The 15,000-nt window shown below is 43.1% G+C and overlaps 2 protein-coding genes across 2 annotated transcripts in view; one reads left to right on the forward strand and one right to left on the reverse strand.

Moving 5' to 3' along the window:
* Window positions 1–15,000, reverse strand: part of LOC147032350 (uncharacterized) — a 178,179-nt gene that overhangs the window by 62,546 nt on the left and 100,633 nt on the right. The window lies entirely within an intron of this gene.
* The window catches only part of LOC147032352 (uncharacterized), a 24,206-nt gene continuing 12,866 nt past the window's right edge, over window positions 3,661–15,000 (forward strand). The window contains exon 1 of the mRNA XM_085869890.1: window positions 3,661–5,180. Within this exon, the coding sequence (XP_085726016.1) occupies window positions 5,159–5,180 (22 nt within the window). The 5' untranslated portion in view covers window positions 3,661–5,158. The remainder of the gene's footprint in view (window positions 5,181–15,000) is intronic.

Here is a 15,000-nt window from a genome sequence, read left to right on the forward strand (position 1 = left end):
CCTTCTGCTCAACCCTCTGCTTCAAAAGAACTGCACGCTCAACAACAACCCTGTCGAAAACCTCCGAACAACGTTCGTAACAACCCCAAAAAACCACCTCTGCCTCAGAGAGTGCTCGGGAATTTATGGACCTCCCTCAACGGGGCGGGGCTCGCTCGAACAGACGTCACTCCCCGCCCTGATTGGGCAGGTACCCATGGAATCGCCCTTCCTGATCGGGGTTTCGGCCCCTGCCGGGAAACCCCACCCACTCTTCCACGTGGGTTCGTACTTGTCGAGCAACAGTATCAATGTTGCAAAGGACGTCGTGATAGAGTTACGTTTATGGAAGCCGAGAAACCGGAACCGCAAGATCTTGCCTTGGCACGTTAGGGTGCGAGAAGGCAGCTGGTTGGTGGTGGATCGTGATGGGCCGAGGGTTCATGCAGATGGGATGGTTGTTAGATGGCTTGTTCGATGTAACAACCTAACTAAAAGAAATCACAACGCACGCCTTTGATTCTCAAAAGGAAGGGGATCTGACCACACACATACTTAACGACATAACTGACTTTTGGGACATCTGTATGTTAAATCTAAATGATTCCAGATCCGTAACAATATATATATATATATATATATATATATATATATATATATATATATATATATATATATATATATATATATATATATATATATATATATATATATATATATATATATATATATATATTTGGAGTGGTTGGGATTACACATTTTTAAAGAATAGGAAGGTGCTTCCAACCAAAAGTAAAAAATACTAGATCGACTCCGCTAATTTGAACAAAAAAGCGAGCAGACCCAGTCTTAGGCAGCAGCTCCGCAGCCAGCTTCATCAGGCACAATGTACCCCGAGCCTCGGCACGTGTCCGGTTTTTATTTTGATTCGACTGCTCATTTCCGGTCACGTGGTGGTGCTCGAGGTCAAATGGAGGAGTGCTTTTATATTTTGCAAAAGCAAAACCAAACGTCAATTAGCATCATTGAAGGGGTGCTCTGCTCTTATTTAATTTTATTTACACGTGATCTGGTGTTGTATGTGTGTGGGTGAGCATGTGTGCGCAACAACAAAAAGTTGTTTTTGTGTTTCCAGGGTACGAGCATGGCTGGTTTCATGTCCGGGTTGGGCATGATGAGGCGTTGGTAGTGCGAGTGTTGAGGTTCTCATTGGGTGTTGTGCACATGTGGATGTTGTGTTTGGGATTGGGTGTGTGTAGCTCACCTTTTCCAGCTGTTTGCACCATCCAGTTTTAGCCATTTGCATTAGAGGTGTGTATTGTGTGGCTATGTCCACCATCTCCCCAGTTAGGCCACCCTCCCGGCTCTTCATATGCCATGCTTCCAAAATCGACCTGTGTCGTTTGTAAGATGTAGTGTCTTGGACACGAATCCCATCAAAGTCAAATTTATGGCCAGATTGCAGGCAATGATGTGCTCTGGTTGATTGGGTCATTTTTACAAACCTAACTGCTCTATCATGTTCATCTAGTTGTTTCAAATTCCTTTCAGTTTCACCAATGTAGAATTTCACCAATTCTTTTTATTTATTGTACCTCAGTCTATGATCACCGCTTCCAGTCTTTTCTCTTCCCTTTTCCCCCACCCCGATATATATTTCATGTTCATAAACCCAATGTAATGAGAACCTGTTTTGTGGCCATCAGGGAAACAAACTCCTGGTGCACAATAGTAATTTGGAACAAACTCGTTAGACAGGTGAATTGGATTTGCACGTTAAGGCACTATTAAAAGTGGGATTCCTGTCTGTTTGCTCGACCATTTTGACAGGCAAATTCGCCAGTTGGCCACATGGTTCTTAAACCACTGGCCTGCATGTAAATTGTGGGTGGACGTGGTGATTTCTCATCCACTCCCCGACTGACGGCGCAATGGTGGTTGGAATCCCTTGACCGTAACAATGTTATCAAATTTTTGCACTGTATGTATTTTCAAAGTCTGGTTTGTGGAAGAGTGGAAAGCAGGGAAACGCACCAATGCAACAGAGGGATGCTTGGAGGAAGAATGGGTAAGGAGGAATGTGGAACAAATGTCGAATAATCATGATGCACTTTTCCATTATTGCAGAGTGAAACTGTGGGTAATTGGAAACACCGAGGGGGGAGGAATGAGGGGAAATTTTAAGTTGGAGGTGGCCATCCCACCTTGGTGAAACGTTCATATGCACACTCCAAGTACAACCATAAAGTTTCAATTTATTTCGTACAGCGGTTGGGGAGAGCATAAGATACGGAGGTTCCTTACTTGGCTCCTTCAGATAATTCACAGACCAGTGTGTTTGTCGTGCTACTGCTCCTGCAATTCTTGCCCGATTATATACAGATTTGCTGCATAATAAGATCAGCATGACCCCAATTAGTGCATCGGGGTGTTTTTATCTTTGCTGGTAGTCTTGGGAGTGGGGGATGGGGGAGACGCACATTTTCTATGTAAACGTGTATCATGTAGCACAGCCTCCAGGTGCGAGAGGGTCTTGCAAGTCTCTACCCTTTACAGTACAGTATTCCTGTCCCCATGTTTTCCAGTGCGGTGTTTTGGATTGTATGCAATAGGCATGTTTTTTGCTTCATGCACGTAGCCCGGCGGTTTTTTTTTTACTTTAAAAAAAAATCCAGGCTACATGCATGAAGCAAAATGTTTTTTTATTTTTTTTATTTCATATTATTTTATTTTATTTTATTTTATTTTATCCTATTGCATGCTTGGAACAATATTGCCCATTGGGTGGGTACTCTGCTGGCGTATGTAAATTGGCCAAGTAGTTTTCAATTCTTTAAGGTTTTCATGGAGAGATACTATGATGGCACTGTAAATCCCTGGGACTTGTATTACACCCTCCACACCGTGGAGCGGGTTTTTTTTTTTTTTAACGCCGAAAACCTTCACGAACACACCTCAAGAACAACCACTAGCGTTCAACTCATTTCATCCACTGGTTTAGGGGTGCAAATACAGTGCTTATAGAAAGTCTACAACTCCTTTCAAATTTTCACCTTTTGTTGCCTTTTTGCCTGGAATTAAATTGCATACATCAGACTTTTCCCACCTTTATTTACACATCATAACCCACAACTTCCAAGTGAAAAATGCTCCAAATTTCAGAAAATTAATGAAAAACTACAAAATTAGAATATCTTGGTTGGATGAGTGTCTACTCCCTTTTAATAGCAATTGTAAATTAGCTCAGGTGGAACCAATCACATTCAAAATCACACACCATGTTAATTGGTGTCGACCTGTGTTATATTGTAGTTATTCTGATTATTTCAGAAGGAAATAAGCATTTCCTTTAGGTTTCCTCTGCTGGGTTGTGCATTCCGCAACAGACTCAACCATGAGAACCAAGGAGCTTTCAAAAAACTTCTGGGATAAAGTTGTGCAAAGGCACAGATCAGGGGATGGGTGTAAAAAGATTTCTAAGGCCTTGAATATCCCTTTGAGCATAGTCAAGACAATCATTAAGAAGTGAAAGGAGTATGGTACCACGAAGACCCTGCCTAGATCAGGCCGTCCCTCCAAACTGGATGACCAAGTAAAGAGGAAACTGATTAGGCCAAAAAAAACAATGTTGCATTGGCGTAACGGGTCACTGAAAAATAGGGTAAGTCGGTCGGGATCTTTTTTTTTTTATTTTTTTCCTAATAAATCCCTCCCAAAATCTCCCCCGGCTCGAGTACCACCCTTTTTGTCGGCGGGTTCTGTCCGAAACACTTCCGGGTTTTTGCGATCGCGATCGCAATCAACAAGATACTTGAAAACGATAGCAAAACAACAAAAATAGCAATAAAATAGGGTCGGCAAAATTTTTCGATAGCAAAAAAACAAAAAAAAAAACGTAGGGTCGGGCGGGTTACGCCAATGCAACATTTTTTTTTTTTTTTTTGGCCTTAAAGAGGCCACCAAGAAGCTAATGGCAACTTTGAAAGAGATACAGGCCTTTGTGGCAGAGACTGATCACTGTGTTGCATGTGACAGCAATATCCCTGTGACAAGTGACAGTCTGGCCTGTACAGTAGGGTGGCAAGAAGGAAACTATTACTCAAAAAAGCCCACTTTGAGTCCCGTTTTCGGTATGCAAAAAACCACTCCGGAAATTCGGAAGTCACGTGGCAAAATGTTTTGTGGTCTGACGAAACCAAGATGAATGTTTTGGCCGAAATGCAAAACGTTACATTTTGTGCAAACCAAACTCAGCACATCAGCCAAAGAACACCATCCCATCTGTGAAGCATGGTGGTGGCAGCATCATGTTATGGGGATGTTTCTCATCAGCATGGCCTGGGGCACTTGTCAGGATAGAAGGGAAAATGGATGGAGCAAAATACAGAAAAATCCTAGAGGAAAACCTGCTGCCCTAACAAATCGTGGACACTTATCAAACCAAGATATTCTAGTTTTGTATTTTTAATAAATTTTCTGAAATTTGTAGAATTTGTTTTTCACTTCAAAGTTGTGGGTTACGATGTGTCAACAAAGGTGGGAAAAGTCTGATTCAATGCAATTTAACCCCAGCGTATAAAGCAACAAAAGGTGAAAAATTTGAAAGGGGGTGTTGACTTTCTATAGGTGCTGTTGATCAAACACACAAAAACAAACACATACCCACAAGCATAATTACATATAGTGTGATATTCTTGTTCTTTGAGCACAGTTACTTGCCTTTATTATTTTTAGAATATTTGTCTCTTGTGTCACGACGGTCTTTTTTTTGTGTCATTGATACAAAAAAGTATTCCCTGAACCTAAAACAGAAATACATCCAGTGCAAGCTTTCTTTATTTGTTTCTGTTGTATTTTGTATTCATCATTCCAATACTTCTGAAAATGTTCTGCTGTTGTGTCATCTTTGGCTGTCAATCAATAATTCTCTTCAAGCAATCAGTTATTGCCTTTGTTCACAAAATAGCAGCGTTTACACACAGCAGGATATATATCAACATTTGTTCATTCACTACAAACACAGTTTCAAACAGTGTTGGTCAAGAAATGTTTTTTGTTTTTTTTCTAAGTGCCACTTTGGTTCGAAAGGCAGTGCAATGTTTTTGTGCAGATATTAAGCTGGATTGTTGTGTTGTGGTTTGTTGCAGATTTTGTTGTTGGGGTGAAACAGGAGGCTGACATGTACAGTTCATTCTTACAAGGCAAGAGTTTATATAAATTTATAACATTATCATTTATGATGGGTGTTCAACATTATCATCAAAAGTTCTCAGAACACGATTTATTTTTAGCTCACCTGGAATGTTGTTCTGGAGAGCTTTTGGGATGGCGTGTCGTCAATCCGTAAATCCGTCTGTCCATCCCTTCACAAACACTTGCAACTACTACTCTGCAACTACACACAAAATTTCAATGAAACTTGTTCACAACCTTCATCACCCATGATGTACCAAAGTTTGTTCACGACATTAAAAAAAATTGGGGTCCGAGGGGTCGAGGGAGGGAGTTTCAGAGGGAGGGGGTTGCTCCTCCAAAAGAGGTATTTGCTTTCTTCTCAGAAATTACACACACAATCTATCTATAAAAATAGCTCGGTCTCAGTACGAGTCCTTCTGTCCATCCATCCAGTCATGTGACTATATGTCTCTTCTTTACGTACTATTGGAATGTTCCTTTTGACTGCTGAGACCCCTCTGACCTATAAAGACCCAGAAGTCTCAAAAGACCCCAACGACCCATAAGACCCTTTAGACCCCTTCGACCTCAACACCATTTTGACCCCTCACACCCTTCAGACAGATAAGACAGCTTAGACCCTTGACCACTTGGACCTTCTTATATCACAAATGACATCTATCTATAATTCCAGCAATCTCTGTGTGTCTGTCTGTCTGTCTGTCTGCAACCGCTGTTTCTCGACAACCGCTGGTCCGATCTCATTGAAACTTGCCAGGAATATTTCCGGGGACCCACGGATGTGCCTTTTCGAGGTTTGATATCGATCGGACGAGCGGTTCTCAAGTTACGGCCATTTTACTGCTTTTTCATTGTTGAAAAGGTGTATATATGGCAGCTGAAGGTGTCGTTCCACCTTCTCACCTTACCATGCCAATTTTTTCCCAAATTATTAATAACCGGACTACCACCGGTCCGATCGGATTGAAACTTGCCAGGAATATTGCCGGGGACCTGTGGATGTGCCTTTTCAAGGTTTGATATCGATCGGACGAGCGGTTCCCAAGTTATGGCCACTTATCTGTCGACCAATGACAGTACACGTTGCTATGACATCACGAATGACCTCACAATTAATGTTTATTTAATTTTTTAATTTTTTTTGAAGGATTGACGTCAAAATTCTTCTTCGTTTGGTATGACGTCACAATCGACACTGGGGACCTGGGTATGTGCCAAACTCCCAAGGTTTGATTATTATTTAATTGTTAATTTATTTAATTATTTACTCCCAAGGTTTGATTATTATTCAAATTATTAATTGATCCCAAGGTTTGAATTTTCCCGAGGGAAACAGCTGTTTCCCAAGGGTTTGGAAGCTGTTTTTTTTTCCCCAAGGTTGGAATTAATCGTTGTGCTTGGTAGACATTTGTGAATACATTTACAGAGAGAGGAGGGGGGGAGAGAGAGGGGGTGAGGGGGCAAGAGAGAGGAGGTGGACAGAGGAGGGGGAGAGAGAGGGGTGGCGAGAGAGGAGGGGGAGAGAGAAGGGAGACAAGAGGGGAGAGAGAAGGGTGAAAGGGGGAGCAAGAGAAGGGAGACAGGAGGGGGAGAGAGAAGGGTGAAAGGGGGAGCAAGAGAGGGGGTGAGAAGGGGGCAAGAGAAGGGAGAGAGGAGGACGGACAGAGGAGGGGGAGAGGGGTGAGAGGGGGGCAAGAGAAGGGAGAGAGTACGGGGGCAAGAGGGGGAGGGAGGGAGGAGGGGTGAGAGGGGAGGGAGGGAGGAGGGGGGAGAGAGGTGGGCAAGAGAGGGGAGGGAGGGGGAGATAGGGGGGTGAGAGGGGGGCAAGAGAGGAGAGGGGGCGTCACAATTCTTCTTTGTTTGATATGACGTCACAATTGATGCTGGGGACCTGATACTGCAGGCACGAAGCTGCACATACTGGCACGCACCTACGGGCCCGTCCCTACAGGCCCGCACTAGTTTCAAATAAATACAATATCGGCAATATTTAAAACAAGAAGACGTTGTGCAGAGCACGACACTTGAAAAATCCATAAAACTAATTTTACCTCAAAAATAATTGCTGGTTGAATTAAATGACCAAACATGCAACTTCTCTTCCAATTTCAAGTAAATCGGAAGAAAATTGAAAATTTTAGAATTTTGGCCAATGTTGACCTTTTGGCGTATGTGGACCTCCAAAGTAATTGGTGGTTGAATTCAGTGTCCAGAAATATAAATCCTCTTCAAATTTCAAGTCAATCTGATGAAAATTGAGGATTTTAGAAGTCTCACCAAAGTTGTTGACATTTGGCCTATGTTGACCTTTTGACCTTTTGACCTCAAAAGCAATAGGCTTCTTCCTTATGCCAAACTCTACCAGGTGGTGAAGTTTCGTGAAGATCGGTTGAAAATTGTGACCTGTACGTGACTGACAGAAGAACAAAATATCCTTGAAAAATCTTCGATTTTGCAAGTAATAAATTTGTGGAAAATAAATTTTTGTATTATGATTGGTGTAAATCATGCCAACGCAATAAATCTGTGATGTCAATCTCTGAAACGACGTGTGGTGAGGCGAGCGTAGCGAGCCAAACCACGCTACTTCCGATGAAACTTGATTCCAACCTTCATCACCCGTGATGTACTAAATAAAAGTTTGTTCACGACATTAAAAATCAGGGTCTCGGGGGGGGGGGGGCGGGGGGTTACTGGGTGTGGGGAGTGGTGGGGGGAGGGATTGCGCTCCAAAATATGTATTTTCTCTTTTCCGAAACCATACACAATTTTGATGAAAATTTACCACAACCTTAGAGGTGTCAACCCTTTCCAGAGTCTGGCAGAGCATACATAATAGGAAGGAATAAATACGAGTGAGAATAGCTTTATTTTCGTGTACTCATACATATCCATCTTTACCAGGGCGGTCTGGACTCGTGACCGTGTGGCCGCGGAGTTTCGGTTTAACCCGTATATTGGCGGCCATCTTGGATTTTTAATATGACGTCTCTGTCAGAACTAAATTATTTTGTCATAGTAGGATAAAACATGTTATGTTTAATATATAAGCCAATTTGCAGTACTCTAGTATCCCAGAAAAAAAAGAAATCGGTATTTTCCTTTTTCTAACCCTTATTCTCGTTGTGCGAAAAAAGCCGAAATATCGACAAAAATTCAAAATGCCGTCAAAAATTTTCCCCAAAGTGAATCGCTCAGGACTTTTTTTCGGTGGTATTGGAGACATTGGTGAGTAAAAATCAGCAGAGTTTGAAAACATAGTAATTTCTTCCCCAGATCACACCAAAAGGGATCCATTCCACCGGTCTACTATGCTCTGGAAACAATGGTTAACCTCAATCAATTATTTCTTAATACCCAACTTGTTTCTATGGAAAATGACAGAAATTTTTTTGGGGGAAATCTATCAATATCAAAAGGCACCAGTTCACCACTTGCTTGATATGTGTACCAAATTTCGTAAATATATCTTGAGGAGATTTGTAGTTCAGCTCCGGAAACGAAGTGTGACGGACGGATGTACGGACGGAACCCATTTCTATATCCCCCGCCAACTTCGTTGGTTGGCGGGGGATAACAACATAACCAGCAGACTAAATCCCGCCCCTCAGGATATGTAACCGGCAGGCCACGCCCTCGAGGCTGATAATTGGTCGGGGTGACAAAAGAGAGGAAGAAGGGTGAGAGAGATGAGGGCGGTTGGAGGAAAAAAGCGTGAGGCTCTGGTCTCTCTCGGCATGACAAAATAGCACCGCAATTCTTGTTCTTCGTGCTGATGCAAATTTGCTCATGTGCTGAAATAAAATGCTTGCCATTGTCTGGTCGGCTGGATTATGATGTTTGTATGCTTTGAGGAGAAGGGGAGAAGAAGAAGAGCGTGTCTCTTGGCCTTATCTCGGAACCGCGGCAGTCACCTTGTTATATGATCGAAGAGAAGGCAGTGCCATTTAGTGTGTGTGAACTTGGAGCTTCGGAGGGAGCGGTATGGTAATCTCAATCGTGAGAAAAAATTGGACGTGGTCTGTGGGCTCCATTCGTTGACGACCGCCACATGCATTTACCTCACGTACAGTGGGGAGAACAAGTATTTGATACACTGCCGATTTTGCAGGTTTTCCCACTTACAAAGCACGTAGAGGTCTGTAATTTTTATCATAGATACACTTCAACTGTGAAAGACGGAATCTAAAACAAAAATCCTGAAAACCACATTGTATGATTTTTAAATAATTAATTTGCATTTTATTGCATGAAATAAGTATTTGATACATCAGAAAAACAGAACTTAATATTTGGTACAGAAACCTTTGTTTGCAATTGCAGAGATCAGACGTTTCCTGTAGTTCTTAACCAGGTTTGCACAGACTGCAGCAGGGATTTTGGCCCACTCTTCCATACGGATCTTCTCCAGATCCTTCAGGTTTCAGGGCTGTCGCTGGGCAACACAGAATTTCAGCTCCCTCCAAAGATTTTCTATTGGGTTCAGGTCTGGAGACTGGCTAGGCCACTCCAGGACCTTGAGATGCTTCTTACGGAGCCACTCCTTAGTTGCCCTGGCTGTGTGTTTCGGGTCGTTGTCATGCTGGAAGACCCAGCCACGCCCCATCTTCAATGCTCTTGTTGAGGGAAGGAGGTTGTTGGCCAAGATCTCGCGATACATGGCCCCATCCATCCTCCCCTCAATAAGGTGCAGTTGTCCTGTCCCCTTTGCAGAAAAGCATCCCCAAAGAATGATGTTTCCACCTCCATGCTTCACGGTTGGGATGGTGTTCTTGGGGTTGTACTCGTCCTTCTTCCTCCAAACACGGCGAGTGGAGTTGAACCCAAAAAGCTCTATTTTGGTCTCATCAGACCACATGACCTTCTCCCATTCCTCCTCTGGATCATCCAGATGGTCATTGGCAAACGTCAGATGGGCCTGGACATGCGCTGGCTTGAGCAGAGGGACCTTGCGTGTGCTGCAGGATTTTAATCCATGACGGCGTAGTGTGTTACTTATGGTTTTCTTTGATACTGTGGTCCCAGCTCTCTTCAGGTCTTTGACCAGGTCCTGCCTTGTAGTTCTGGGCTGATCCCTCACCTTTCTCATGATCATTGAGGCTCCACGAGGTGAGATCTTGCATGGAGCCCCAGACCGAGGGAGATTGACTTATCTTGAACTTCTTCCATTTTATAATAATTGCGCCAACAGTTGTTGCCTTCTCACCAAGCTGCTTGCCTATTGTCCTGTATCCCATCCCAGCCTTGTGCAAGTCTACAATTTTGTCCCTGATGTCCTGAGACAGCTCTCTGGTCTTGCCCATTGTGGAGAGGTTGGAGTCTGATTGATTGAGTGTGGACAGCTGTCTTTTATGCAGATAACGAGTTCAAACAGGTGCAGTTAATACAGGTAATGAGTGGAGAATGGGAGGGCTTCTTAAAGACAAAACGAACAGGTCTGTGAGAGCCGGAATTCTTACTGGTTGGTAGGTGATCAAATACTTATTTCATGCAATAAAATGCAAATGAATTATTTAAAAATCATACAATGTGATTTTCAGGATTTTTGTTTTAGATTCCGTCTTTCACAGTTGAAGTGTACCTATGATAAAATTACAGATCTCTACGTGCTTTGTAAGTGGGAAAACCTGCAAAATCGGCAGTGTATCAAATACTTATTCTCCCCACTGTACATGGGCGCTGAGAGTGGCTTGGCACCATTGTGGTGTATTTTCCCACGTGGTGCCAATGTGGCTTGACGAACACCAAGCTCCAAAAGGTCATCTCTGGACGCAAAGCTGAGTGTCAGCACAATAGGGGGAATTTATTTTATTTTATTATCTTGCCAAAACGAAGTTTTTGCAAGATATGTTAGTCAGCTTGTATGTTTTTTTTTGTCTGTAATCACGTATAAAAAATTCTGCAGAGCACAGTTATCATTGGAAATTTTTGTAACTTCGCATATCAGAGGCCTATAGAGGTCCCTTTCAGCGCATAAAATTTTAAAGGTCATAGGTCAAGGTCACTTTGTCGCAAATCAGGGGAGTCGACGAAACCCTTATTTTTTGAGTAATTTTAATCTAATCGTCTCCAAACTTTATGGGAATGTAGTGTATGGTCTGGCGCTCAGCTGATTAGTTTTTGGTGGCGATTGGCCTTGACCTTCATGGTTAGCGCCTGAGGTCAAACATATTTGACCCCAAGGTCAAATTTTCAAGTTTTAGGAACCATATCGTGTAGTACCTCAAATTGAACACCTCGATGAGTGCTTTCTAGATATGTCAAGCTTGAGACATTATGACGTCATTTGGTGACGTTATGAGGCAAACATATTTTTCATGGTTACTCTGTAGAACGATTCTCATCGGAATCTCTCGTAGGCAGATATTCCTCAAGGAGTCGCTCCTGGTGGATAGCAGCTCTGTTCACCTCAGTGTGACCTTAAAGAAGTCACACGTGGTCACCTTTTGGCAGGATACGGGTCACCCTGCGGGTGATAGTGGTTTATTTTTCTTTTCCCTTGTCTGTTTTGTGACTGAGTGGAGACATCTCAAATTTGGATTTTGTTTACCTCGTTTTTTCATTACCTTATGCTTTGATTTATTTTCATTATCACCATTGATTTGTGTTTATGAATTTTTTTTGTTGTTGAAATTGTAATTGTTAAATTTCCTTGTGTTTGTTCGTTGTTGGTTTGAGGATAAATCCGTGTGTTTTCATTCTGGTAAAGCGCCTTCACTGCTCCTTCCCACACGCATCATAATCGCCAAGAATTTGGGCTGTTCGCCTCCGAGTTTGAAACTGTTCAGCTATCCGTCCGGGCTGGTGTTAATCGGCCTGAACACGACATTGTTTGTTTTTTGCTCATTTTCCCCTGCATTTCCCTCAACAAATCATCTTTGTTTTGCCATCAGTTGTGCTATTATTTGACAGAACTCGACCTAATTAAATGTCGTGCCCCCCTCCTGACTAGACCATTTGAAACCCATTGAGGGGCTCTGAGCTACATCAGGAGTGGGGGATGTTCCTCGCGTAACCTCTTCCCCACTGGTCCCTTCCCCCGGTTCACCTCCATCCACATGTTCCTCATCATCTGCCATGTTATGAATGTCTTCCATTTTGTCCATTGTTTCGGTAAAGGTATGCGCTCTACTGAGTGCCTGTTCTGGTTTCCCATGTGAGCGATTTGAGAATAAATTTTTTTTGGTTTGGGAATGCCAATGGTGTAATCAATTTTCTTTGGGGAAATTAAATGTGTTGGTATGCCACGACCTAATAACAGATGTCATGTCAGGATGGGATTCTGACTTGCGTCCAATTATCTCATTCTTAAGACACCAGATATCACATCAGAGGGTTAACGCCCACTGCTCTGAACCGGATTGTCGAGGACCATCCACAGATTCCCACAACAGTGATTATAGTTGCAGCGTTTACTTAATACTGAGATTCCCCATGGATCACCCAAACATATCCGACACTGTCGGCGTGCATGTGGGGAGGCAGTAAAATGGGAAAACGTTCCTTTACAATAAAAATTGTTTTATTAAAGATGTATTGGCTGGAGACAAGAGGCTAATCCATATGTGTGTGCATCAGTGTCTCCTCCATAACTCCAAAACTATGAAACCAATGAACCTGAAACTTTGCATGCATGCTCAGGGAACTCCAAGGAAGTGCAAGAGTGAAAATTGGGTGTTTGGGTTAATTAAAACACCCCTTTTGAAGATGATTAACGGCCTTATTTAATTATATCCTTTATCAAGCGCTATCCTTGGCCACCTTGCTCTCTCAGGTCTTAAGGCATCTCCTGGACTACCTTGCAGGGGTCTGAAGCCACCATGTTTTTTTGGCCTGCTCAACCATGCCTCGACTTGGAACAGGCCTCAACGATTTGTCATAGATAGTTTTATTATTATTTTAAAAAAAAATAAACTTTCCACACATATTATCGAATGCCTGTTCATCATAGCTATGAATCACTGGGCCCATTGCAATGTTTATAAATGCTCGGAGACACCTGCATTGGACATGTGTTGTTCTGCAGTGCAACAGGTTGTGGCTGTCTTGTTGAAAAAATGAAATTTTATTTTACATGACATCTCCCCTTTTTGTAACTCTCTCTATCGAGTGCAGCCTGTGGCTGCTGGTTGCATCATTGGTTGGGACGTGGCTATGCCGCTGATGCAGTGTTCCCCTTACCAGTACACTGGTGCTCATTTTGCCGACCTCGGAAGGATGACAGGCTGAGTCAACCTCCTGGTGTATTTTTAATTCAGCGGCCAACGAGGCTTGAACTCATATGAGGACCCTGGGATCCCAAGCCGCCACCCAAACCACTAAGCCAACACCAGGCTTCCCTTTTTGTATGATCTTCCATTATATGACCTGTCATGTTGGCATAGATAAATACAACTAAAAAATTTAACGTTTCGTTTTTGAAAGTTTTATTTTTTTCAACCGTTTTGTGGAGTACTTGGTGAAGCCACTTGGCACACATTCTTCAAGCTTTCATGGCGATACTGCGGTTCGATACCATGGGGAGGAAGGGAATAGAAATTATATGATCACAATGAGTAAAGAACGTTTTAATTTGTAATGAGGTGGTGGTGAAGTGAGGAGAGAGGAAAGCCGTGAGGTACGCATGGTCACTCTGTGTAGCTTGGGTTTGAATCCCGATCAAGCTGCAAACTGCCATTCCTGTGTCTCGCAGGAAGGGTGATTTATTAATGTGTGTACCGTTCTTTGGATGGACGTGAAACTGGGTGTCACATCCAGAATCCCTCACCCCTCTCCCTCTCTCTCTCCCCTCTCTCCCACCCTTCTACCTCTTTATGACCCCCTCTCTCTCTCTCTCTCTCTCTCTCTCTCTTCAACCTCTCCCCTCCCCCCTTATCTCTCCCCTGCCTCTCTTAACACCTTTCTTCCTCGCTCCCTCACCCCCCCCTCTATTGAGGGGACTGCAGCATGTACAAATCGGATTCTGAGTGAGCCGACCGCACGGGTGCAAAGGTCGCTGCATGTACAAGGATGTATGCAGGCAGATCTTTCCCACATAGAAAGTGTGGCTTTTAAATGCTTCCGCCCCAGCTCTACGTGTGTGTGTGTGTGTGTGTGTGTGTGTGTGTGTGTGTGTGTGTGTGTGTGTGTGTGTGTGTGTGTGTGTGTGTGTGTGTGTGTGTGTGTGTGTGTGTGTGTGTGTGTGTGTGTGTGTGTGTGTGTGTGTGTGTGTGTGTGTGTGTGTGTGTGTGTGTTTGATGGTTGTTGTTGATTGGTATCTACATATGCAGGTTTCAAAATGTGGAATGGAGTCCTCCCAGGGTGGGATCAAAGTATCCACCTTCATTTCAGTGAGGGGTCACGATTCATGGACCAAGCTGTGAAGATTTCTGTTCTCAACGTTTTGTGTCGAGGGCTCTCTTCAGAATAGTCACTGAGCCCCAGACAGCTTCAAACTTGCATATAGGACGGAGGTTCATTTGCCGTAATATTCCCAGGGATGGTTTTTGATATCTCTGCAAGGTTCTTCATCATTCCCATAGCTCCAACTATCACTGGTACAACTTTGGCATTCTTCAGCTACCAGGATCTTTTCCATTCATTCTTGAAGTCTTGTTATTTGATCATTTTCTTGATTTCTGATTGTTTTGTCCACAGCCACTGGTATTAACACCTCAATAAGCAAAGCCGTCTTCTCCCTTTTTTTTCCTTTCCTTAAGTGTGATATCTGGTTGCAATGCCTTGATTTTGATGTTCACGTATGATCGGATCATTAGGTCGTATGTGAGCAGTACTTCCATGTTTTCAGTGATTTCTTTTGGTTCATGTTCCCACTAATTTTCTGGA

Source organism: Eptatretus burgeri, chromosome 2, assembly GCF_056783735.1.
Source record: "Eptatretus burgeri isolate ZD-2024b chromosome 2, Ebu_testis_v1, whole genome shotgun sequence".
Lineage (NCBI taxonomy): Eukaryota > Metazoa > Chordata > Myxini > Myxiniformes > Myxinidae > Eptatretus > Eptatretus burgeri.